General features: G+C 35.2%; 1 protein-coding gene across 2 annotated transcripts in view; it reads right to left on the minus strand.

The window, feature by feature from the left end:
- The window catches only part of LOC119069778 (GTPase-activating Rap/Ran-GAP domain-like protein 3), an 85,744-nt gene that overhangs the window by 29,323 nt on the left and 29,911 nt on the right, over positions 1-26,510 (minus strand). Inside the window, exons 1-3 of one of the 2 annotated variants that reach the window (XM_037173926.1) lie at positions 25,130-25,191; positions 14,519-14,823; positions 14,066-14,135 (exon numbers count right to left, since the gene is read on the minus strand). In XM_037173926.1, coding sequence (XP_037029821.1) covers positions 14,066-14,135; positions 14,519-14,676 — 228 coding nt within the window. In that variant the 5' untranslated portion in view covers positions 14,677-14,823; positions 25,130-25,191. Of the gene's footprint in view, positions 1-14,065; positions 14,136-14,518; positions 14,824-25,129; positions 25,192-26,510 lie in introns of those variants that run through there. The other variant, XM_037173918.1, reaches the window with a different exon arrangement.

The raw sequence follows: 26,510 nt of genomic DNA on the forward strand, positions 1-26,510 counted from the left end.
TTTTGTCACTGTAAAATGAACAAACATCTGCACCGAATGGGACTCACAGAATCGGAGGTTTGCAGGAGATGCGGTGTAGATGAAGAAACTCCATTACACGTCATTATGGATTGTCCAGCTACCACGAACACAAGGATTGCTATTTTTGGATACCACACTCTCACCGCAGAACTTCTAAAAAACATGAAAAACCGAAAAAGTCTTCAACTTCTTCAACAGACTAAATATCCAATTTTGAGGCGGAAAATTTTAATTTAATCACTAACAAGATTGTGTATTTTCTCTTGTGGCTCAGCACAATCTTCTTGACAGTTTGAGTACAAATTCTATTATTTTGTGTAAAAATCCAATTTTAGTGTAAACAATCCGATTTTTTGTGTACAAAGTCTTATTTCTGTGTACAAATTCTTCACTAACAAAAAAAAAGTTGAAAATCTTATTTTCCTATGCTGGTGCATGTAATAAGGCTGTTACATGTATAGGCAATAGCCTTTACATCACTCGCATAGGAAAACGTTATACTACACACGGGAAATAAAGTGATATCTCGTATCACGATGAGTAAATGTACCTCGGGCTAAAGCCCTCGGTTACTTTTACTCATCTGGATACGAGATATCACTTTACTTCCCTTGCATAGTAATGTACTATTATGCGGGTAACTTTGTCTCTAGGTAATACGTGTAATCTGTCGCATCTGTATTTTTTGTTATAGTTAGAGCTGTGGCAGCTATTGTAACAATAGGTAAGATTTTCATACCTTTTTTGACAGTACCCAAAAAATAGTACAGAATCCACTGTACAAAATGTATTATTATTATCTACAAAATCAATGTTTTGTGTGCAAATTCATTTATATAAATTTGACTGGTCGCATAACGAACAGAGATGTATTTCAGAACCCAGGTTATAGAATGAGACTTACTTGTTAATGAGTAGTTTGTAGATGAAAAATATCTTGATGAAATTCCTATACAGTCCATCTGATATACCATCCACAGTGTATCTATTCACTTAACATGCGAGATAATCGATCACTGGATTAACGATATTCCTAGTTTCAGTTAAATAAATGGGCCCAAAAATACACTCCTACCATCACTCGTATACATATTCAGACAAGAAGTTTACAGATAATAATAAATATGCTCCATGTATAACGTCAATAAGGTTACGCTTTCACGATCTTTTCATTTCTTTTTATTAATCACTTTCGTCTATGGACAGCAACATGCTCAATATCTCCAGTTCCTTTCAAAGTTACGTACAGACTTAAATCAACACGTTAAAGATGAATGATGAATGCTGTGTTGCATGAATGGGATATACAATACAAGATACAAAGCTTAGCATGAAATGAGCTATAAAAAAAGGAATCGATTTGGTAGAAGTTTATACAGAAAAAATAATGGAGAGACGCATACGAAACAAAAACAAAATCGGTATATGAATGGTACCGATTGTACGGCAAAAAAAAAGGAATGATGTGAGACCCGATGGGAAACGGAACACCTTTTGAAGAAATTAAAAATGAACGCACCGAAATTAATGTACCTTGAATGTGACTCTTGTCTTGTCAACACAGTAGATTGATTCGATTTTTTTTAAATCAAAAATAAACAAAAAATGTTTCGTCTAGACTACACAAAACCCGAGAGATTTTATGCCAATACAAAGCTGTTTGGTGTAAAACTAGCTCATGTTCATGCGGTAACCATATTTACTTGCTATCATTATCATAAGTATCTTAAAAAGTGCGATACAAGATCAAAGGAAAAGAAAATACACGAAGGGAACCACTATCATTACCTACCCTACACCACCCAACCTTTGACTAAGTATAAAAACGATTCAACTTCAACAATGAACCACCCTCTTGGTGTTCAAGTTTCCGGAAACTTTTAATGCCAAAGACATAAGTGACAAATAATAACATTCTTTCATCCTTTTGTTACCATTCAGAGATGACTGTAACACATATAATATTGCTAGCTATGTCAGTAACTATCCAATATCCATACTTCTGGAAAAGTAGCACTAACCGTAAACAGTACGTATATACGGTGCGATGCGTATAACTATTGGGATACGCATAGTCTGGGTTCTTATGTCGAAAAAAACCGTTCCGCGCGCTGGGGTTTTTATCGAAAATTTGACAATGGAATATGATAGAGGGGTCAAAGTTGTGGAACTATTTTTTTTGGTGTCGCGAACCGGTAATACCGGTAAAATAACCGGTTTAGTGTAAAACTAAAAACTTGAATATCTCCGTTAAAAAGCAACATTTTCTTATGGGGTTTGTTTTGTTTGAAAGCCTCATTTATTGCCGACATTTTATAGAAGGACTGGAAAAGTGTCCTAGATATTTGGAGATCCCAAAAAAACTGCTAACTTTGACCTCAATTTCCCTGACCAAATCGAAACATATTTTATTGATATGGGGCTCTTTGGAAAGCTGAAGATCTAGTCGGCCGAGCTTGAGCTTTTCAGAGGGACCATAGATACGAGCCTGGAAACTGAGAGTAGTAAAAGTACATTTTTTTGTGTCACGTTTCGCATATTCTTTAGCCTGTAAAGTGGATCTAGGATCAGGAACGAGGTGGAGCATTCAGGAATAATGGACACTTTGGATACTTTTCCAGTCCCAGAAAAAAGTTCTTCTATAAAATGTCGACAATGAATGAGGCTTTCAAGCAAATCAAACCCCATAAGAAAATGTTGCTTTTTAACGGAGATATTCAAGTTTTTAGTTTTACACTAAACCGGTTATTTTACCGGTATTACCGGTTCGCGACACCAAAAAAAAAAAAATTAGTTCCACAACTTTGACCCATCTATCATATTCCATTGTCAAATTTTCGATAAGTTCCCCAGCGCGTGGATGGACATAAGAACCCAGACTAGTATATAAATAGTGAGAAATTCTTTCAATACTTTGTGCAAATTTGTCGTGAGCACAAAGTTGGTGTGGAGTTAAATAAAGCAAAATTGCGTCGAAAAACTTTTCGAGGAAAATTGTTATCCAAAAGAGTAATCTAAAAGTTCTTGTGGTGGTAGTTGGTGAGAGCTTTGATTTAATGCCAAGACTTATCAATCACTTAGCCATTTGAAATTAGCTTAGAATTAGTTGCAACTGAGCTTGCTGAACAGCTTCAATCAACTCAAAATTTCTATTATCATATTATCTGTGACGATAACGTCGTTAAATTGGTGATTTTTCACTGTAAAGACTGTAGCCAAATAGCAAGTGTATCATAAGATGGTTAAATCTGATACTTCTTGTTTATCACCTTGGCTACAAAATCTGCTACAGATTAACCTTTAACATAGATTTCGCTATAAGAGAACATGAGCCAGAGGTAATGCGCATTTTCGTCAACGTTCTTGATGACAGATAACTAGCCGATCAATTAGCGTTGCTATGAAAGTTCCTATGACGCTTAACTACGTGTTAGTTAACACAGCTTGCCCCTATGAAATTGAGTTGCTAGTAACCTCGCTAGTAACCGCGGACAGATTCGAACAGATCGTCAGAGTAGTGAATACAGCTGATAAAATATATTTCAAAGGCATTGTTTGGAGAACCTGTATTCTACTCCAACTCCTTCGCACTGTAACATTATTTCGGCAATGAAAACGCCACAAGGAGAAGAAGCATCAAAACTAGTAATTATCTAGCCAAGTTTCCTATTGATTATTTAAAAAAAATACTCCAACTAATGACAAAGTGTCTGATTAAATAAACGAATAATTGAAATTTATATTGAGTTGGTGCCAATAGCACCAACTCAATATAAATTTCAATTAACTTAATTCCTCAAGCAATCTCACCAACCACAATATAAATTTCAATTAACTTAATTCCAGTCTCTTTATAATACTGTGGCTAATGGCACCAGGTGACAATAGTCTCTTTATTATACTAATGCTAAACGCACCTGGTGCCATTAGCCACAGTATTATAAAGAGACTACTGGCACCCGGAAAAATTAAAATTTGAATAAAAGATCTGGATATTTTGAAAGTAAAACTTGTTTTGTACACAATAATAGGGAATCCATCTTTTTACGAAATTTAACGTTAAGGCGGATTGTTCGATCCTAGAGAATTAATCCTTTTACGAAATGTTAAGGTAGTTTGTTCGATGTTAGGGAATTCATCCTATCGAGAAATGTAACGTAAAGGCGGATCGTTCGATACCTTTACGTTACATTTCGTAAAAGGACGAATTCCCTATGATCCAACAAAACAGCTTATTGTTTCATTTTGTAGAAGGATGAATTCCCTAGTAATCTACAAAACACATTCACGTTATATTTCGTAAAAGGACGAATTCCCTAAGATTGAACCAACTACTTTTACGTTTTCGTCAAACGATGAATTTCTCAGGATCGAACAAACCGCCATTATATGGTACATTTCGTAAAAAATTGAATTCCTTAGGATTGTGTACAGAACAAGTTTAATTTTCGAAATATTCGGATTTTTTAATAATCCGGATTTTTTATTCAAATTCAAATTTTTCCGGGTGCCAAGAGTCTCTTTATAATACTGTGGCTAATGGCACCGGGTGCGGTAAGCACTAGTATAATAAAGAGACTATTGTCACCTGGTGCCATTAGCCACAGTATAATAAAGAGACTATTGGCACCCGGTGCCATTAGCCACAGTATTATAAAGAGACAATTGGCACCCGGTGCCAATAGTCTCTTCCTTAAATAAAATCAATTAAAAAACTTAATCCTCACGGCAACAAAATCGCATCACTATGTGGTTTAAATTGCAAACCCATAATCTAATACTGGTAGGATTCTAATCACATAATGGCAAAATCTAATTTAAAGATAATGCTTTTCTCCCTTGCCTGAACCAGTCGTGTGGTCCGATACGAAAATTGGAATCTCTGGATATGTTTTGCAACATCTTCATCAGAGCTTTTCCGATTTTAATCTGATAGAAATACAACAGAAATGATCGAAGTGAACGAGTAAAATATCTGATTAGGTTAATAAAGCTTTTTAGAAGTGCACCAACCAACCAACCAATGCAATGTAAAGTAAAAAAAAACAATGTATCCATACAAAAAGAACAAAACCAATAGCATCGATATGTTGTCCATTACGGACACTGCATGAAATGGCGATTCAATATAAATAAAAATCAAAAAGCTTTTTTCAAGTCATCTGATGTAAACCCAGCGTGTTGTATAATAACATGTCATGTCGTTTGACATTTTTCTTTTAGCTAACACATGCAGCTTTTTGTTGGTAAATAATTGATTGGAAGATGCGGGAAAACGTACTGTTTGTTTGACAAGTGGATCGTTTCTGACTCCGGGGGGTTTTGATTTTCATTTTGTACATTACATGCAGACGAATTCAGGTTTTCAATAACAGATCATTAGCTTACTAGTATACGCAACCTGTAATTTTTTATTTTTTACAATTCATTTTGTGCAGTGCAACAGAGAGAAACTTTTGCATAAATTACTAATTACAATTATTGCACTAAAAGGACTATATATTTGTATACGTATCAGAATGTTTTTGAAAGGAATGAAGAATTTGAAGCGCTTTAAAATTATAAATAATTACATAGAACGGTACGCGAAATGAACATGTGAATTATTTTAATGGAATGTTTTTGGACTAAAATATTTTAATTAATTAAAATAAAGAAGCTCATCTCGAGTTATATTTTAATATCTGCATTTGCAGCGAGTAATTAAAATGACAATTTTGTTGATTTTATTGTTGATCCTTAAATTATTCCTTATCAATATTCTTTGTCTTGCTTTGTCAAGGACCCTTTACTCCATTAAGGTGGAGAGATGCTTTTACAAATGATCATCCATTTAATCGTAAATGAGATTGATAATAAGATTTTAGAGAAAACACAAAAAGGGACCCTAGCGACATGAAACCCTTATATAATAAAGAGAGATTAAAATTATAAGATACAGGGGGATTACTCTCAAATAGTCATTCTCTGGGGATTACATTTTTAATTCCAGCTAGATATTGAAGAAATATAAATTTTTCAGAGATTAAAGTTGGGACTAAACAAAGATATTATGTTTCACGGTCAGCTAAATTATGTACATTACCATAAGAAAACAAATATTTTTGGAATTAAATGGATAAAACACCATGCCCAACGATGTGTAATATGACACACTTACTAGCTATTATGTACAGCAGTGCGAACAAAGTAAAGCTTAAATGGATTTTCATATATATATCACGGTGAGCTTGAAAATGTCCATACCTGATATGTCGGACACATGAATTTTTTTTTTGAGGGCAGCCTCGTGATTAAGAATCACACAATATTAAAATCAAGTGTACGGCAAAATTTTGAGATAGACGAATTATCGAGTTATTTATCCATGCTGAAACACAGCATGTTTGGCATCGTTGGAAAGGTGAGACTCTTGGCTAACTCAGCAAAATACAAATTTAGAGCTAAAAAATTTACTAAGGTCCCATACAAAGAACAATTCGTCTATCTCAAAATTTTGCCATACACTCGATTTTAATATTATGTGATTCTTAATCACGGGGCTGCCCTCTACTAATATCAAGAAAACAAATTCATGTGCCCAACATATCAGGTATGGACATTTTCAAGCTCATCGTGTATCACGGCAGAGTAAAAGTAAACCTTGCAGGAGCGGTTCATTAGAAACGTCAAATGAGGGACCTAATACACTGTATGGAAATGAACTCTAATGAACACTGACATAAGTTGAAAAATTTAATTCGCAAAATAAATAAGGCTGCTAGATAATTCAAATACCTACTCAAACAAGCGCTCCTGCCTGGCTTACATTTACTCTGCCGTGCGTGTATATATCGTGCGCACTAGTGTAAAAAATGAGGATCTTACTGCTGTACATAAAATCTTGTTACTAACACGTTAGTAAATGGGTTGTTTTGCGCAATAGATGTGAGAACACATCGTATGCAACACAGTTAACAAAATAGCCATATTTACATAGGTCACCACTTTAGGAACTAGTGATTTGATGAAATATAATTAATTGCAGTGCGAATTAGATTTTATTAAAAAAAAAGAAGTTCGGTCGTGTAACAGTATCCCTAAAAGATTAAGATCTAGGTCCATATTTCTATGTTTGTCAGAGGTTTTCATTATATTGGGTCTATCCAATTTTTGTCCAGCGACAAAATTTGGCCAGCGCTCTCTGCGTGACGTAAAAAATCGCGGTTCGACAGTTGAAAAATGGTTCGTTTTCCGACACTTTGGGATACGTATTTTTTAGACGCAAACAAGTGAATGAATATTAATAATTTAGTGCAAACTAAGATTTCTCCAGTAAACTCAATTATTTTCCTAATCACGTGATTAATAACTTATCAAAATCGAACATGCTTTCATATATCCGAAAATGTTAATCTGTGAAAACAGTGACTTTGTGTGTGGAATTTCTATGACTTTGGATAGACGATTTATCCACTCGTCGTCAAAGTTTATTTTTATGTTTATTATGTTTACAAACAAAGATTAGGGTTAAAAGTGATTATTTATGTAAAATTTTGGGTATTGATTACTTATCGAGCTTCGACTCGGAAAATATCGCGGTTCGACACTGCTTCTTGTGTCTAAGAAAATGCTTAACGATTTTATTCAAAATTTGAGTGTTTCTTCCATTTTGATGGTAGATATTAGTGAAAGAACATTATAGTGAACAGTTTCTTCCTATTTTCCGTGGGAGACGATTTTTGCTTTAAATAAATGTTTCAAACAGGTTTTCAGCATATATTAATGTTTTCAAATCGAAACTACTTCAACATACTACTTCAAAAAAAAAAAAAAACAGAAAAAAATGAGTTCAAACTCAGATTTGAAAAATTCTATCGAACCCCGATTTTTCACCTCATACAGTGATAAACTCTCTAAATGACCGTCTATTTTTAAATTTCTTATTTCCCTAAAGTGTCCATTCCACTCAACAAAAAGTACTCCGTGAGTGGGCCGCGAGAGAGCAAGCTGTCAAATAAACAAAGGAAGAATTGAAAAAAATTCAATTTTGTCTATCAGACGGAGTACTTTTTTGGTAAGAGGAAACTAACCTTTCCTCTTTAATTTCTTCAATTTTTTCTTTGTTTATTTGACAGCTTGCTCTATCACGGCTCTCTCACGGAGTACTTTTTGTTGGGTGGAGTGGACACTTAAGCAGTACTTCTCTCATTTCTCTATGTATTCGTTATGGAGAAATGAGAGAAGTTGGAAGGGAGTTTATCGCTGTACGTTTGGCTTTTTCCAGTTTATGAAAATAAAAGCTCGTTGTTGTTGCCATAAAGTAAACAACAAGAACAAAAAAGTGAGTTTATTTTATTGAAAGGAATGCATTTTTATTGCTTTTTCCCGCATCTTCTTGAATAAAAAATAAACATCGACACAAAATGGACACTTTTGTTGTTATATATTGGGTTAAGTGTTGAACGTGACATACACTCGCTCTCGCTCTCTGTATATAATATTATTCAATTGAATATGGTTTATCGATAAGCTTGAATGACTTGTTAGTATGTGGTTATTTTTATCAAATAAAAATACGAAATTCTTTTTTTTTCCGTAACAGAACAAATAGAAAAAACAAATAAAATTGCTTACAATCAGCTTGAATTAAATTAAGCAAAATGAATCATGTCGAGTTTCTGATAACATTATTCGGACTTGTATATTTTCTCGAATATAAATATTACAGCGAAATGGAAATACTAAATTGAAACCCATGCTGCCATACAGTCTGTTGGCTGCTTAAATTCTTACAATATTTGATTCAATTAAATTGTTTCAGTTTAAACGGAAAACAAACTTAATTTCCTTCATTCATTTTCCATTCAATTCAAGCTCGAAATTAACGAGCACACAGTCCACATGCAATATTCATTTTATTAAAGCTCATGATCATCGCGAAAATCATTCAGTCAGTAGGAACCCTTCCAAATATAAATAAACTTTCAAGATAATTAAATCCGCCGGCGGACTTGAGACAATTTGTTGTTATTGTTAGTATCACTTGACGAGTAAAGTGTTCATCATTTAACGGAAGGGACACGAAATTAAACTTATTCCCATTCCACAACTAGCCCGATAGCACGCACATAGTATGTCACCTCCGGTCTTTCGACACATCAAGTATAACTCTATTTCGAACGGATGACTATCGAAACCTTAACCGCAGAACAACACCTCATCCATATTCACTGTCGGGCTGTTTACGTAAGAACGGCCTACATCAACTCTTTCGTATTTAGTATCAAAATACCACGTACTATTCGACCCAAGATGGGGGAATCCAAGTTTATGGAATGTCATGGGTTATGAACTTGATGGATATGAATACGTATAATGAATACAGTTGGATAGATTTGTGTAGGCATTTTGTGGCAAAGGGTGTAAATTATGATTATGAAGATACGCGATGGAATAATAATTAAATTACGTTAAATGGAGTTAAATGCTCTATTTCAAAAAAATGGAGAAAAATGTGGGGTTTTTCCAACAATATCCATTAAGATCATTATCATGTCGGGCTAGGCTACGATGTCTATTTTTTTCTGCTTTAATATCAAGCTGTATTTTTAAACGAAATGGGAAATTGAAGAATTATTTTATAATTGCAGATTAATAGTCTCAATGATATAACTACGGAATATCAATATACGTAGACAGTCGATACAATTTCTTAACTGTGCAGGGTATTAGTACTGTAAGTACTGTAAGTTCAGTATGTGGAGTGATGGAGTCGACGGGTAAAGTGCATCTAAAAATTCTATCAAATTGTCTATAAAAATCCTTATGGTGTAGTTTCAAGTTTTTTTTTGTTTGTCTCAATTTCGATATAATTGAAAGAGGCACAAAGTCTATAAGCCAAGGTCTTGAATACGTGCAGGAAAATTTGTGTCTTTATGCCAAAGTGGGAACAATGTTGTAATGATGGAAATGGATTACGGAGCTGTATAAATGAAAACCACTCAGCTTGGTTAACAAAAGTAAAGTAAATTTATTGACGATGCCGGATATAGTCTTTGTATACATAGATAGAGTGTTACCTGATAACACTTGGTACTAAAGCAATTAGTCAGTTTAATTTCTTCATATCAACACTCCAACTAAATTAAAATGACCTCCAAACGAAAACAAAAATCAAAAAAATTCTAAGTCTCAAAATTTCAAAGTTAATTCAGTCTCAAGAAAAAGAAATTTGAAAAATAAAATTCAAAACAATAAACCCATACCTTCTGAACAAAATAAATGCTTGATAGAATTCAACGGCTTGGTCAATACATCCGCCACCATTTCTTCGGTTGGAATGTGTACCAAATTGACATGTCCAGATTCGATATGTTCTCGCAAATAATGATGTCGCACATCAATATGTTTCGTTCGGACTTTATATCCGGTCGTTGTTGCCAAGTCCAATGCACTGGTGTTGTCACAGAATATTCGGATTGGTTGACATTGAACACCAAGTTTGAATTGACTTACGAATTGTTTGAGCCACGAAGATTCTTGCGATTTTTCCTTCAAAAACAATTTCTTCTCGTTGTCATTGGTGAAAATCATCAGATCGTCGATGAAAACGGCTACAAACGTCATTTTCGGCCAATTGATTATGAAATAGACACACGGATCGACCAATGATTGCTGAAAACCATTTCGCTTCAGATGGGAATCCAATTCCAAGTACCACTGTCGGCTTGATTGTTTCAAACCATAAATCGCTTTGATCAATTTGCAAACTCTGCTATCTTTCGCAAATTCTGGTGGTTGAACCATGTAAATGTCTTCGTCAATTTTTCCATGTAGAAAAGCGGTGACGACGTCCATTTGTTCGATGTCGAGATTGTATTTCGCTGAAATGGCCAACAACATCCGAATTGAAGTGTAACGCACAACCGGTGAAAACGTTTCACCGTAATCGATTCCTTGTTGTTGTGTGAAACCTTTTGCCACAAGACGAGCTTTGTATCGGACTATTTTGCCATCGGCATCTCGTTTCGTTTTGAAAACCCATTTGCACTGGATAGGTGAACGATTCGGAGGTAACTCTGTCAGTTGCCATGTATTGTTCTCTTCCAATGAATTAAACTCTTCATTCATGGCCGCCTTCCAAACTTTAGAATTTACGCTGCTCAAAGCTTCTGCTACTGTTGATGGATCATCCGGAATTAAACTACTGACGCAATAAGTGACAAAATCCGGAAACAATCTGGGCTTCGGTACTCTTTCACTGCGTCTAACATCTGGCAATGAAATCGTATTTGTTGGTATAATGTTGTCAATCTCGTTCGGTGCGTCGGTTTCTTGAAATGAATTGTGGAAATCTGGATTCATTTCGTTCACTTCATTCGGATTTTGATTGTCGGAATCCGATTCGTTGTCAAAATACGGGAAAACGTCTCCAACTGAATGTTGTGATTCTTCGGTGGAACAAACGTTGTGATTGAAATCATTTTCTATAAAAACCACATCGCGACTTATGCAAAGTCGCCTTGTTACTGGATGAATTAAACGGTACCCCTTTGTGTTTTCACAATAGCCAACGAATATCATTTCGGTTGATTTGGGATCAAATTTTCGACGAGCCTTTTTCGGAACATGCACCAATGCCTTGCAGCCGAAAACTGACAGATGACTCAAATCTGGTTTCGATCCAGTCCAGATTTCTTCGGGAGTCCTTCCATGACCTCTTGTTGGCGAACGATTGATTAAGTATACGACCGTCGCAACAGCCTCGGCCCAAAAAATTTTCGGTAAACCAGCAGCAATCAAAGCACTTCTTGCTCGTTCAACAATTGTACGGTTCATCCGTTCAGCTAGCCCATTTTGTTCAGGCGTATACGGAGCTGTCGTTTGATGAATGATGCCACATTTTTTTAAATATTCTTCCAGTTCTGACGTAATGAATTCACCACCATTGTCTGATCTTAAAACTTTAATAACAGCGTTCAGTTGCTTCTCGTTCATAACTTTGAAATTTTCAAAAATTTCTTGAACATTTTCTTTGGTTTTGAGAAAGAAGACAAAAACTTTTCTGGATAAATCATCAATTAACGTCAAAAAATACTTAGCTCCATTAAACGATTGTACTTCCATAGGACCACACAAGTCGGAATGAATTAATTCCAAAATCGATGTCGCACGTGATCCCTCCTTTGGAAATGGTAAACGGGATTGCTTGCCTTTCAGACACGGTACACACACACTTTTATTGTTGGAGTCGGTGAATGAAATTCCTGTTGCCAAATGGTTCTTGAGCTTTGATAAATCTGATGTATTTAAATGTGCCATCCGTTGATGCCAAATGTCTTTCGTCATTGCAACATTTTTAGAAACAAAACATTGTTTTTCATTCGAATGTGACGTATGCAGCTTAAACATGTTGTTGATGTGTTCACCGGTAGCAACGACCATAGACTTCTCGTCCAAAACTTTGCATCCTGCCTTATCGAAGATGACGGTGTATCCTTTGGAAACAATTTGACTTATTGACAAAAGATTTGCACTCAAATCCGGAACATGTAGCACTCCATTCACGGGCAATTGTTGCAACCTGTTTTCACAAACAACTTGTACGGTGACTTGTCCAGTTGCTTTGACATCCATAATCGAATTGTTTGCGGTTGTAATCTTGTCGACAATTGCTGGTTGTTTGTCATTAATCCAATCGTCACGCATTGTCATGTGAAATGATGAAGCCGAATCAAAAAACCAATCGTTGGGACCTTCATAAAACGTTGAAAATGCAGCAGCAATAAATCCCTTTCCTTGCGTTGTTGGTAAACATTGACCATTTTGTGAGCTTTGTGATGACGTGGATTGCTTCTTCTTCGGACAATTTTTTGACATGTGGCCAGTTTGATTGCAGTTGTAACATCGTACATTAATCAAACCAGGTGATGAAGTTGCTGCACGATCATTCGACGACTGTTGTTTACGATACTTTTTGGATGAGTAAAATGCTTTCGGTGCAGTTGGTGCATTCGTTGGTTTCTCCTCTTGCAGTAATTTCGTTTTAACTGCATCAGCTGTAATCGGTATACCTGAACCCTCCAAAGCCATAATCATCGGTGTGTATCTTTCGGTCAGGCCAGCCAACAAAAAGGAACCGAGCCAGTCATCACTCACTTCTGCTTGTATATCACGTAACTTGTGCGATGATGTCATTATTTTGTTGACATATTCGTCCATTGATGAACAATTTTGAAGTCTTGTCGATGTTAGAGAGCGGATCAGTCCAACTTTTCGTGTGAGGCCTGAATCTTCGAAAGCAGATTTCAACGCTAGCCATGCTACTTTAGCAGTTGAACAGTTTTGCACGTGATGGTAGTTGCTCGGATGAATAAGAAGGATGATTTTCGATTTAGCTTTCAAATCCTTTTTAGCTTCTTCGATCGCGTACTCAACGTCTTCTTCTTCATCGCCATTTGCATTCGCCTTTTTTCTTGTTGCCGGTCTCTTTGATTCTGGATCCACATAATCCCACAAAAGTTCATGTTGCAGAAACGTTTTGACTGCAAAACTCCACGTATTGTAGTTTTCACGTCCTAGAAGTTTCTCGATGGCCGGTAAAAACGGTGATGTTTGTTGTGCCATTGCAATGGCGTGTACGGAACAAACAAAAAATTATATTTCGCTAAGCGAATTTCACTTGAGTTATACGTTAATACGGAACGTATTTTATTAAACTTTACTACGGACAGCTTTATTATTTCCCGGTATTACGAATTCCCATAACCTGTTGTAATGATGGAAATGGATTACGGAGCTGTATAAATGAAAACCACTCAGCTTGGTTAACAAAAGTAAAGTAAATTTATTGACGATGCCGGATATAGTCTTTGTATACATAGATAGAGTGTTACCTGATAACACTTGGTACTAAAGCAATTAGTCAGTTTAATTTCTTCATATCAACAAACAATACATAATTTTTAGTACTTTCCAACTTGGACGCAACATCATGATTCCATGGATTCCAGTCCCACCACATTTTTATTGTCACCTAACGGTAATAATAAATTTAACTTACCTGATCTACGGATCCATAGTGGCGTCGTGAAAATACACCTCTGCGGGAAATTAATTCAGTTGCCGACGAACTGGAAATGCAAAAAAAAGCCGAACTTAATTAACATTCAAAAATTGAATGACTAAATAAATGAGGAAATTGATTGGACTTTCAACACTTTCGTAGCTATTGCACACAAATTAATTCGGATGTATGAAATTCACATCCAGCTTCGAAACTTTTTTGTTGTTGTTGATAAATCCAATTTCCATATCAAAGTAACTTTTTACGGTCGAAGTTTGTGGTTCGTTTTATAGCGAATTTTATGTGTTTCTAGTAAAGGTCATTAAAGTCATTGGAATTGAAATTGCCAAACCACACAAGATATCTGAACGAACACGTTTTTATTTCGTTGGTTTGCTATTGAGTTATAGTATTTGAAGGGTTTTGATATATGTGTTAATATTATCTTACATAGCACTTGATGCTCGCCGTTGTAGTACTCTCAGTGCACCAATGTCACGATTTGCGGCTCTAGTTGGCGGTGCACATAAACTTTGACTTCGGTCCCGAACCGTTTCATCTTTATAAGCACGGAAAAATGCCGCCAATTTCAAGTTGAAACAGAGCATTTTGTTGCAGTAACTGTATTCACTCCGACAGTCCTTTCGTTTATAACTAATTTTTCATAAGAACACACCGTTATCACCAAACTTGGACCCAAGATTATAAAAATTTATTTTTCATAAAACTATTCGTTGCCTTTATTGCCATCGATCCTGAAATGGGTATTACGAAAGTGTTGCTAAATATTTATCAGCTTCGTATAACAGCCAGCTAACAGTTATTAATATACATTCTGTTTTATGTTGTTGGAGACTTATAACTTCCTGTGCCATTTCGACGACGACGCAATAATGTGAACATTATGCACAACATACGTATATGTAGACCGATTTAATTATGAGACACTGTTGTGGAGTTGTAGGTTAAGAATTTGTAATTTTGCGAAACGAACGACCGACAGTATATAGTAATCCATTATGTTAATTAGTTGCACAGAGTATTGACTCCACAATATTTACGCAAGAACGTGGAACGAACATACATTGACATTTCCACTTGCCGTCGTTTGTCGACGACCACGTAACATGGTGACATTTAAGTAGCTGGACTGTACCACACTAACAAGCTCTGGAGGCAAAAATTTTATTAAATTTACAAGACCAACGGAAATAGACAAAATCAACATTTCCTTCCTATAAAAAGTACACAGCGCAAAGTTTACATCATTTCCAACCAACATTCACGAACTTACGTAATTATCGTCGCTTTAAATAGAGTATTGAAGATGTGTCGACAGTTAGATTACTACACTGTATATGTGTACTACACATTGTGTACACTTATGTCGGACCAAACTCCCCTCTAGAGACAGTACGAAATTATTTTGTGAAATGGTAGCAGTGCAAATATACTGTAATGATTGCGGAATTTGCTCATTCAATCAGTTGGGTGCAGTGAAATTTGAGCATGAATTTGCTTCAGCTGTTTTTCAGCTGAACTTCAAAAACAATCAAATTGTTTATGGGTCATTCCAGCTAATTTGTGAATGGACAACGCCAAGCATATTTTTTTAATTAAATTTTCTTAAAGATTTCAAAAAAATAAAATACCCGTCTCTTACCGTTTTCAAAAAAAGTTTAAAACGTGGAAGTTATGAGCATTTAAGTAAACCAAAATTTCATGTGGAAATCACAATTTCCATGTATTTTGTTCTTGTAATTTGCTTTTGTATGGAAACTTTACATTGATATGTTGCGCGTTAAACGCATTTTTTCGGCAAAATACGAAATACGGGTATTTTTATTTTTAAAACTTTACAGGAAAAAGCTGGAAAACGGGACTTTTTTCCTAAAGCGCGTTGTCTATTTTCGAAATATTTTCACCAAATGAAAAACGATTTCAGTAAACCTTTTTTTTCCTTGAAAGCTGTTGACCAGACGCGTCGTTTAATCCACGTAATTAGGTCGGTGGCCGAAAATCTCGGGGAGATACCACCATAAAAATTTATACTTGTTTTTAGCCAATTTTTGAAAATTCTAGTTTATTTCACGAAACCTGAACCGATTTCACTAAACTTTTTTTTTTGCTGAAAGCTATTGACAAGACGCGTAGTTTGACACCAATATGAGGTCATTGGCACGTATCGGGGAGATATGACCAAAAAATGTTTGTCTGTATTCGACTTTCCAAGATATTCTCAAATGATTTCTGTAAACTTGTTTCCCTGTACAAACGAACGCTATAATTCCACAATTGCACCAAATGACACGAAATTAAATTTTTAGAAGATTTTTGGTTCATTCTGCTTCGAAGTAAGGTGAAATCACATCGACCCAAACGTTGCAGGGCCGGATTATCGTTTCCAGCGCCATGGGCCAAGTGATAATTTAGCGCCAATACCAAAATTTGCCAAAATCTATTGTGTTTTGTATTCCCTCAAATTGGTTCATGATCAGGCCTCACATGCAACATTAAGCCACCTTATTAAGGAATTTAGTAGGATTTCGAGCAAAAGTAAGGAGAAAATTAGGAATTTTGAAGTTCTAATTGATAATGATGATAAATAAGGGAAAAATTAGAAGTTTTCGATCTAAAATTTTCAAACAAACAAATGAAAAATGTTAACTTGAATGAAAATCACAAATTTCTAAACAGTAAAAACGCCTAATTGTACGATCCATTCGGACGATAATAATTTCGTAATGAAGCGAAGTACCACTTAACATTTTTTAAATTCTAACTTAGTCATTTTCGTTGCTTTTCCATGCTATTCGATTTTTCTATGGGCTAAAATAATTTTTTCGACTTTTTCTTATAAAATATTTTTTTTTGGTGAGAATGTAGCGTCAAAAATGCCTATCATCAGACAGAGTGTTTTTGATTGTTGAGGTTGAGGACGAGTCATCTCAGTGTAAAGAATTAGGCTGCATCTGTGTGGAGGACAAGTATGCTTTCGAGAATAATTTTGCAGTTGAGCCTTACTTGGAAGGATGGAACCAACCTTTAATGCCGAAATGCATTGTTTTTCACTCAAAAATTTAGGTGAAAACACAATTGTCCTCGAAAACTTTCTCAGTTCGCGGTTTGAGTTTCTTTGGATTGGACTGCTTTGCAACGCAAATCTGTATTTTTTGGCCAAGTGTAACGTCAAGCATAGGGACAGCTGGCAAATAGAGTGATATTTTGAATGAAAATTTTCGTCCCAATTTTTTTACAGTGCCATAAATTTGTTTGCTACACTCCCGGTGCGGTTGAACAACTTTTTTTTGACAAGTTCGTAAACATCGGGTTTCTCGTCGGGAAATTGTTTTTGGGAACCAAACAAAACTTTTTTGTTCTGGCTCAAAATCGGCTGCTTGTGCATGTTCGAGAAAAGTGATAAAAACGACGTTTCTCCATAAATTTTCCTTGTGTTGCTGAAAGTGACGAAAAAAAATTGTTGCGTACGAACGCTTTTATCAATAGACAACATCATTTTAAACAAAAAATTGTTCTACGGCATGCCTCCAAAAGTCGTAGTTTTTTTATATCACTAATTCTGTCTGCAATTTTTGTAGAATTCGGTACTTCATTTGAGCGATATAGAAAAACAATTTCCCGACGAGAAACCTAATGTTTACGAACTTGTCAAAAAAAAGTTGTTCAGCTGCACCGTGCACTGTTCACTTTCATTTCTACCTCACTCATCCTTGGAAGTACGTTTGCAAAGTACATTCTTTGACACCAAATGATGGTTCTGACTGTTTTATTTTTCTTCAAATGTTACTCGAATATTTTCGGAAGTTTACTTGTTTTCCTCATAAATGTTGACTGGGCGTTTTACACAACAACGATTCATCTCAACATATATAACTTCACGTCGAAACAATACTTTGCGGAGGACATAATTTAGATGAATTTGAATGTTAACATTAGGCTCTGTGGTCAGAACTTCTACAATATACATTTTGATTGCGAGTTTGTGACAGACTGACCAAAATTTCGATTATACTCAGGAAGAACCCAATGTTTTCTCATATTTGAGCATAACGAATTTGTACACAAAAGTACAATTTTCTGTCATCATGATTAAAATTCCAGCGCCACTTTTTTCCAGCGCCAGTGGGCCGGGCCCCCCAAGCCCATATGGCTAAGCCGGCTCTGATAACGTTGCCAAAATTACATTTTTTCATATAAAAACTCAAGATCGGTGTCATTCACGAGAAAAATAACTTTGGCTCGATCAGGTTAGTTGGGTGAGTGAGGTAGGTGAAGTCAGCTTCCCAGTGGTGATAAGTGTCATCCTCGAATTTTGACTTCTTGAGGTTATCACGAAAAACTTTGTAACCATTTTGTTAAACGGTTTTGAGCTTAAGCAACATTTTCTGTGGGGCAACAACCAATTTCGAAAAAAAATATTTCTGGCTATTAATGACCACCGAAAAATATCACCTTTTCAGACATATTTCCCACAAATTTTGGGCAACCAACCTCATATTTGGCTTAAACTGCGCATCTTGACCATAGCTTTCAGGAAAAAAAAAGTTAACAGAAATCCGTTTACATTTGGTGAAAATATTTCGAAAAGTCACAAACGTGTAACGCAACTAACCGCCGACTTCTTCGCAGGCTAAAAATTCCAATTCTTGTTGGCATGAAATCACTGGGTCTCCTGAGTATAAGAAAATTTATAGACTGATTTGTTACCGCAAAACATAGCCAACACAGCTCACTTTATGCCTCAGATTTGACGAAATTTGTAATGCAACTAACCCTGGAGTTACCCTTATACGACTTTATACGGTTCTAACACAACCACGCGGGTCCGCGCAGCAGCTTTAAACGTTTAACAGATTTGATCGAATGTGTGGATCAACGAAAAAACAGCTGAATCAAATTCATGCTGAAACTTCAGTGCCTCTGACTGTAAAAAATTTCTCAGAAGAAAATCAACATTTCGAAGGTATTTTTTGCCGATCCAATAACCCAAACGCAAATCCTTTCCTTAATAGTATATTACTTCCGAGGTTCCAAGTTGTGTATTTGATAAGTGGGGTGTTACAGCCCGACCCGAAGGGGAGGGCTGTATTCCCCACTTGACAAAAAACAACTTGGAACCTCGTAAGTACAATGCTTTACGTGATTAGGCAATGTAAATGAAAATGAAACATGCCGTAACACGTAAACGTTCTTAACTTAACTATTTCTCGCAATAAGAAAATTGTACGTTCCGTTTCAGGAAGCAATTACGATCCAATTATCTTTATAAATTGCCCACACAATGACAATCGACCAACGAATCGACTAACTGCTACACTTAATAATGGGGTCTCGTTACAAATGGTAAATCAATGACCAAAATATATGTTATCACTTCGTTTATTTATAGAATGTAGGGAGCATAGATATAATAAGTGTGCATTTAACCATCATAGGAATGCGAACAAGATAAACATTGATAAATATAAATTGGATGTAATGCATAATTTATGGTGAGAAAACGTAAATTAAATTAATTATTGAAGGTAAACATTATGCTTCTTATTGAACGGATAATTGGCATAGGTATCATGAATCATGACGATAAAATTTAGAGATAAGAAATCGATCAAATTCTACATTTTATTGAATGATACTTGTACTGTTTTGCACACTTAAAACCTGCCACTTTCGTATCTAAGCTGTTGTTGCTGTTCGCCTCCGTTTAGATTCCTCTAATTTCGTATGTTATTTTAAACTGCAAATGAGAGAAATCAGAGCAACGGAGAATAACAGCCAGGAAAAATCAGTTATTAGTTATGAAAGTGACACATTTTACGTGTGCAGAACAGTACTCGTAATCAATACAAATTGTTGTATCGGAGACTGTGCTTGAGAGCATTTTATGATAATTGTTTTTTGATAACAATGGCCGAGAATGAAAGGACAAGTTGCAATATAACTCAAAACTACAATAAATCCTTCTCGAATTCTGATAAAATATATTGATGAACAACGGTTTTATTGCTCAACTTTTCATTGTGATGAGAAAGTTTATTACTTATTCTGATTGCACGTAAACTCATAGAAAATAACGAATTCGATTCCGACGAGAAAAATCCATAAAAATGAATTTACTGATTCCATTTCTTAGCTAAACAACGTTTCACAAATTTATGATGTTACTAATGCACTATTAAATTCACCCCGTGTACATAACCGTTCCCATTGAATTGTAACAGTTTTCCGCTTCCTTTATTTTATGATGAAATTCTCGTATTCAGAAATTAGTTGTGTCGTTCGGTGATACTTTCCTGCATCTACGGGTGGGTGTGTATAAATATGCAACTGAATTCACATGAAAATTGTGTGCAATTTCGGTCGTGTAACGAATTCAATTTTTCGATGTCAGACCGAGAACCACCAGCAATATAAAATGTTGTTTTTCTGCTGCAGTTTACCAACATTTTAGGAAATACATTTTTTTTTCGTCTTGGGACGGTGCATACGATGAGTTGAATTGCTGAGGCGACGGTTATCATGCATCACTTGATACATAATTGAATCAGACTTGAAATGCTCGACTTCAGCCATCATCACTCATTGCAATGTATGTCACCAAACACCGAAAAAGTCGAGATTTGAATAACTTCGTAAAACATTTAATTACCAAACCGCACGATTTCAATTGGATGATTCAAATCTAGAGCATTGGTGTAGCATCGTGTGTATACAGCGTAACCAGCGTCATCGCGTACATGGTATAGTCGTTTTTGTGTGCTATCCGGCAATGGTGCCAACTAGACTTCGCATAAATTTGGGTCGACGAACCTGTTACAAAGTTTCATCTGGCACAAGTTCAACAATAATGTTTTCCTTAGTTTTACTTTTCTTAAATTGCACCATTGTATACAGAAACCAGTGTATACTATGCACAGACATTGTTCGAACATTTATTCAGGTTGAGTAAATGGTAATAACGAGGTAGAAAACAAATCGATTTGTTCAACACCAATGCCAAAGCTTTCCCGCACACCGAAGGCGAATTGGACAACTTAGGACGTGTGCTATAATGAATCTAATTTTTGTAAGAGCTCGAAGAATGATACCTTCTGAAATGTATGCAAGCTAGATAGCCAAGAGAAGACTATTTATCTCGTTGATTGCTCGACATGTTGATCTACCATCTACACTTTTCTGTTCGATTTCCAGTCTGTCAGTCTTTATAAACTTCTTTTTTTTTGCAAAAATACTTGGAAGAGAAATGAGACATCAGTGAAAATTGTTATGGTCACATCGAATTGAAGAAAAAAAAAAATTACCAAGCAACGCACAACTACAATGCTCCCATGATTTATGTAAATTTAAATATCAAAGAACTGAAAAACCTTTGATTACTCTAAGATTTTACTGCAGGTGGGGATGGACCCATATACTTTCATTCGAATTAGCAGATCTGATGGTTGAGAAACCGACACAGACAGATGAAAATTGTAATTTATTTACCGAGTGAAGAAAATAAGAGATTCAAAGCGAATCGCGATGCGTGATTAACCTTTTTTTTCACAAAACAAACTCATCAATTTGTTACACAAAGCAAAAACCAAAGTGACAGTTCGGAAGCGAAACTGTTAACACAAAAGGTGAGAAGGTGGTAATTTTCTCACCCGAACTATCATCAGACTAAACGTCAACAAAAGAGGGAAGAAACGTTGGAAATTGCGTTTCGAGGGGGTTGCGAGCGCCACAAGTCACACGAGAAAAAGCAATTTTCAACTTTTTTAACGGAAGTTTTAACGGAGGGGTTAAAATGACTATTTTCTCGTCTGCGGTGTGAAAAAATGAGTTCAATTCAGAATTCCGATTCAACAAATTTTTTGAATAACTAAAAATTAGTCAGTTGTGTCAATTTTATACACGATATTGTTGATAGACGGGGAATATACACGATATACTCTCTCGATAAAAACTTTTAAATGAATTTTTACACGCCAATTTGATCAATTAAATGAATGTGACGAGGGTGAAGAATGTTTGTTTCCGACTAATCGATGTATTTCATTTATCGTTATGCTGTGTTCCATAACACGTTGTTTGTAATTTGTTAGAAAAGTAACAGGATACGTTCTAATTTTGCAAGTATGGCTCTTTAAGAAAAAAGTCGTTTCTTTCTACCTCGGTACAAAAAGTACTATAAATTCTTCAGCAACATGTTCGTTAGAAGAAGGAGTTCGCAAAAAAATAAAATAAAATTGGTTCGTTCATAGTATTCGTGTTATCATATAGTTAAGTGCTTTTACGTATATAAGTATGCAATTTGACGCAACTACATTACCTTCATATTTCAATATGAAAAATTGATTCAACGAAAGTTTAAGTGAAAAATTCAACGGAAACCACAAACTCCATGTTCTGGAGGTACTTACATCGAAACAGAAAAATGGTTCGAAAGGAAATGAAATTTATTAAAACCCTAGATAGTAAAGTTTTCCATAAGTTAGCGGTTCGCATGCTTTTTCGATATAACAGTTTTTCAGAAGAAGAAAAATGTATTTGTACCAGCTGAAAGCATAAAAATAATTTAAAAAAAAACAAACAACAAAGATGATCAATTAAGGATGGGAATAAATTTAATTTCAAAGTTTTCCAACAACATGATGCTCATTTAACGAACCTGGTACTTAATTAGTTAAAATTTGTTTCAAATTTTGTATTAACGTTAGGAGGGATTCTTTTGAAAAACATCTTGCCGAAATCGCACCTAATTCTTTGATGCAGTGAAGGAACAAGACCCCGGACAGTCGCGATGACCGGCCATATGTGGAACAAGCAAAATGTACGTAGCAAATTTCCGTAAGATGACTGACCACGTCATCCTGTATAAACACCTCAACCGAATTGGTATCAAGGAATAATTTGGCCAGTATAAAAAATGATTTACTCTTGAAATAGGCATCATTAGACACAAAAAAGTGGATCAGCACCTGCACAGTCGATGTATGTATAATTCGACAGATCTAGGTTCATTGGAAAGCCTAAATCAAATAAGGATAAAAATAGAAAATAATTGTATTTACCGGCGTTGGCACTTCGCCTAGTCGGTTGGCCTGTAGAGGCGCCACATTTTTTTATAGTACTTCATTCTTACTGGACTATTTTTTTTGTGAAACAACTTCACATTGATTCATTCCTATGAAATGTCACAGCAGTGAAGTTGGTTCACATGAATATAAGCGCAGTGACAGCAGTAATTTTATGACAGAATGTACTAAAATATGGGAAAACTCTATTACATTTCTTCTTAGTTTCTAAACATTATTCTCCTCTTGCCCTAAGAAAAAGTTGATTTCGACAGGATGTCGTCACTGACTACTGGAGGAATACAAAAATATTTGAATTTTGTTTTGACATATTGGTCGAAAGACCTATCGAACCATTTCGGCCGTGAAATAGGTCCGATTTCGGCATGTTATTTTTCGTAGGCATCACTCTAAATAAATTCTCGTTCGGAAGCTTTTGATTTTTTATTTATTTATGTACACAGCAAAATTTTTCCGTTTCAAAAGGAAGGTGGAAGGTGCATCCTAATTTTTATGTAAGCTAACAAATGAGAGACAATTTCTTTTTTTCTTTCTTTTTTTTATTCAAAGGAGAACACCCTCAAGACAACGGAAGAAATCTATTTCGCGTTCCGTTTGTAACAATTTTCTTTGTTAATTACCTCGAGATATTTTAATTTAGTGTTTTGAATCAAAACTAAGGCAAAGTGTTGATGAACCCCTGATTAAGTATGAAAAAAAATCAGGTAAAAGACTTTAATAGATAGGTCGTTTTATGCCGTTTCATTTCGAGTAAAATAGACGGATACAATGAACGAAAAAAATATTAAACAATGCGATGCATTCATATTTCATGAGATTATCTTTTATGTTCATACATAGGAGCTTTAAGCTGTTTTCAGAAGCTATTAGTCATTCTTCATTTATTGAATTTTATTTAATCTCAATTGTTAGGATGGTACCGCCTTTTATCCACATTTTTCTTGTAGACTAAATTTAGAGAAACACAAGCTGATTCATCACAAAATTTTTCCTTCCTTTCTGGCAATGACTACATTATGTTTCGAAAATTTTTGTGTAGTTCACTCAGCGCTTACTATTGGAAATGGTTTTTCCGAATTTTTTTGGAATTTTGAAAAATTTTAGGAATGAGTTTAAAATACTTTGAAATTTTCAGAATTTTTCGAAAGGATTTTTCAGAACTTTTCGAAATTTTCAGAATTTTTCAGAATTACCATCCAAACTTTTTCGGAATTTTCAAAATTTAAGTTTCGGAATTCTGAACTTAAGAATTAAAATTCCCAATAACAAGCCCTGAGTTCATTACAATGATGTTCATAAAACATTTACACAATATAACAGAGATGAGATCTACCCAAGACGGTTTACTCATTCTACTCATTAATTTTCCGGCACAAGAAATTATGTTGCAACATTAACTCATCAATTATTCTAAATTATGTTGTACCGTAGGCAGACTAGTCAAAGTTCACTAAGCGAAGTAGCTGCATATATAGCGATAAAGGTTTAGTTTCACAGAAAAAGTACTTATGTTGCAGAGTCAACTTTTCGTGTTAAATTTAATATTTATACAAATCACTAACGAGACGCTAGTGAATCTAGTACTACAAGAAGTTTGGTTATTTTTATGCGGAACACATCCGATGCATTACTTAAATTTAGTTCAACACGCAAAACCGACACATTTTTATCGCAATGGTATTCAACAAAATCGAATTTCCACCCATTTATGTTATATATGCATTTTAAAAGTAATATGTGATGTACATAGTTTTTCGATAACAATTAACACACGAAATTACATTGAACAAAAACGCAATCACGTGACTAAAATAATCATAACAATTTCGTGTCAAATTTAATCAACAAACTGCCCTACACACACTGCCGTTAATATATTTGAACAAAAACACTAAGAATACTTATGCACGATAAACGACCGCAATCACAATAATTTAACATTAGGTCAAACAAAACAAACGATTCAAAAGAAATATCGCTAAACATCCGCAAAAAATTCCGTTCAGTGTGCGTTTTCTTCGAATTCTCGTGAAAAACTGACACGATTTCACAAGTGTAGATTACCATTTAGTGTAGTTTCACTTGTATATACGTACATATGAATCCGTAACGGTATAATATATACGGTTATGAACGGAAACGACATCACCGTTACCTACATGTATAATGTAAATACAAAGCCGAAGTCATTGTTTGGGGTGGTTTGTAAATTCGACAGTCGTTCCACCAACATTTTCATTACGTCACAATGTTAAGGGACAGTACGTTGACGTTGCGCATGTCGCAGCATTTGCTTTCCCCACGTTTTCCATCATTTTGCAAAGCTTTCGATTTGACTGTTGTTCAGTTTTTCCGAGACTTTTACTTGAAGGAAATAGCAGTGAAATGAATCACTAAGCTTTCCGATAAAACATCGGTAAACTTTCGAAAATAGCAGTGGCTCACTTGTAAATGCTTTATTACGAACTTGAAGTGAAGGTTTTGACGTACAGCGAAAGCTTAAAGCCGTTTTAAAAGCATGAGGATAGTTGTTTCACAACGCTGGTGAGAAAATAGTCATTTTCTAAACTCACCTAAGACTTAAGTTAAACTAGTGGAAATTTTCTACTTTTTCCACCAGGCGAGAAAATTCTCAGAAATTTTGGAAGTCTTTGTTGACAAAAACGTTGTGTTTGCCTCGGTAAAAAAAGTTAGATAGATAGATCGGGGTACTTATTTGTTTTAAAAATATTTACAGTCAAAGGCAGTCAATTTTCAGCATAAATTTGCTTCAGCTGTTTTTCAGCTGATCCACACATACAATCAAAACTGGTTTTACTTATTCATACGGTTGAAGCTGCTACACGCACGCGCATGATAGTGGCAAATCCGTATAAAGACGTATAAATGGTTGTGATTGTTTGTATGGATCCGATCAGCTGAAAAACAGCTGAAGCTAATTTATGCTGAAAATTGACTGCCTTTGACTGTACAATCATGTCTGGATATTTATACAACGTTTAAAAAGAGATTTAGACATTCAGTCTTTACAGCTTCGGAACTGATTAAACACATCGAGGAGTTGTTTAATTTCTTTCAACGATCTACGTTAACGACTTAAAAATCAATCAGTGGAAAACTTTATAAAAACCACTTGCTCTTAACTAAAAAAAAAAGAACTTTTAACTTTGCGAATGATGCGTGGTGATTTACGATAGCGTGTGTACTGGTGATGATGTCTAGGAACTAATCGCTGATCTATCGCAATAACTTGACGAAAGCGTTTGATCCCTTCAGCCTGGTCGACCCAGCGAAGCTTGAGGACCTCTTTCAGTCAGTCAGTTCATTTATTAATGGATTTG

The sequence above is a fragment of the Bradysia coprophila genome, chromosome II (assembly GCF_014529535.1).
Source record: "Bradysia coprophila strain Holo2 chromosome II, BU_Bcop_v1, whole genome shotgun sequence".
NCBI lineage: Eukaryota > Metazoa > Arthropoda > Insecta > Diptera > Sciaridae > Bradysia > Bradysia coprophila.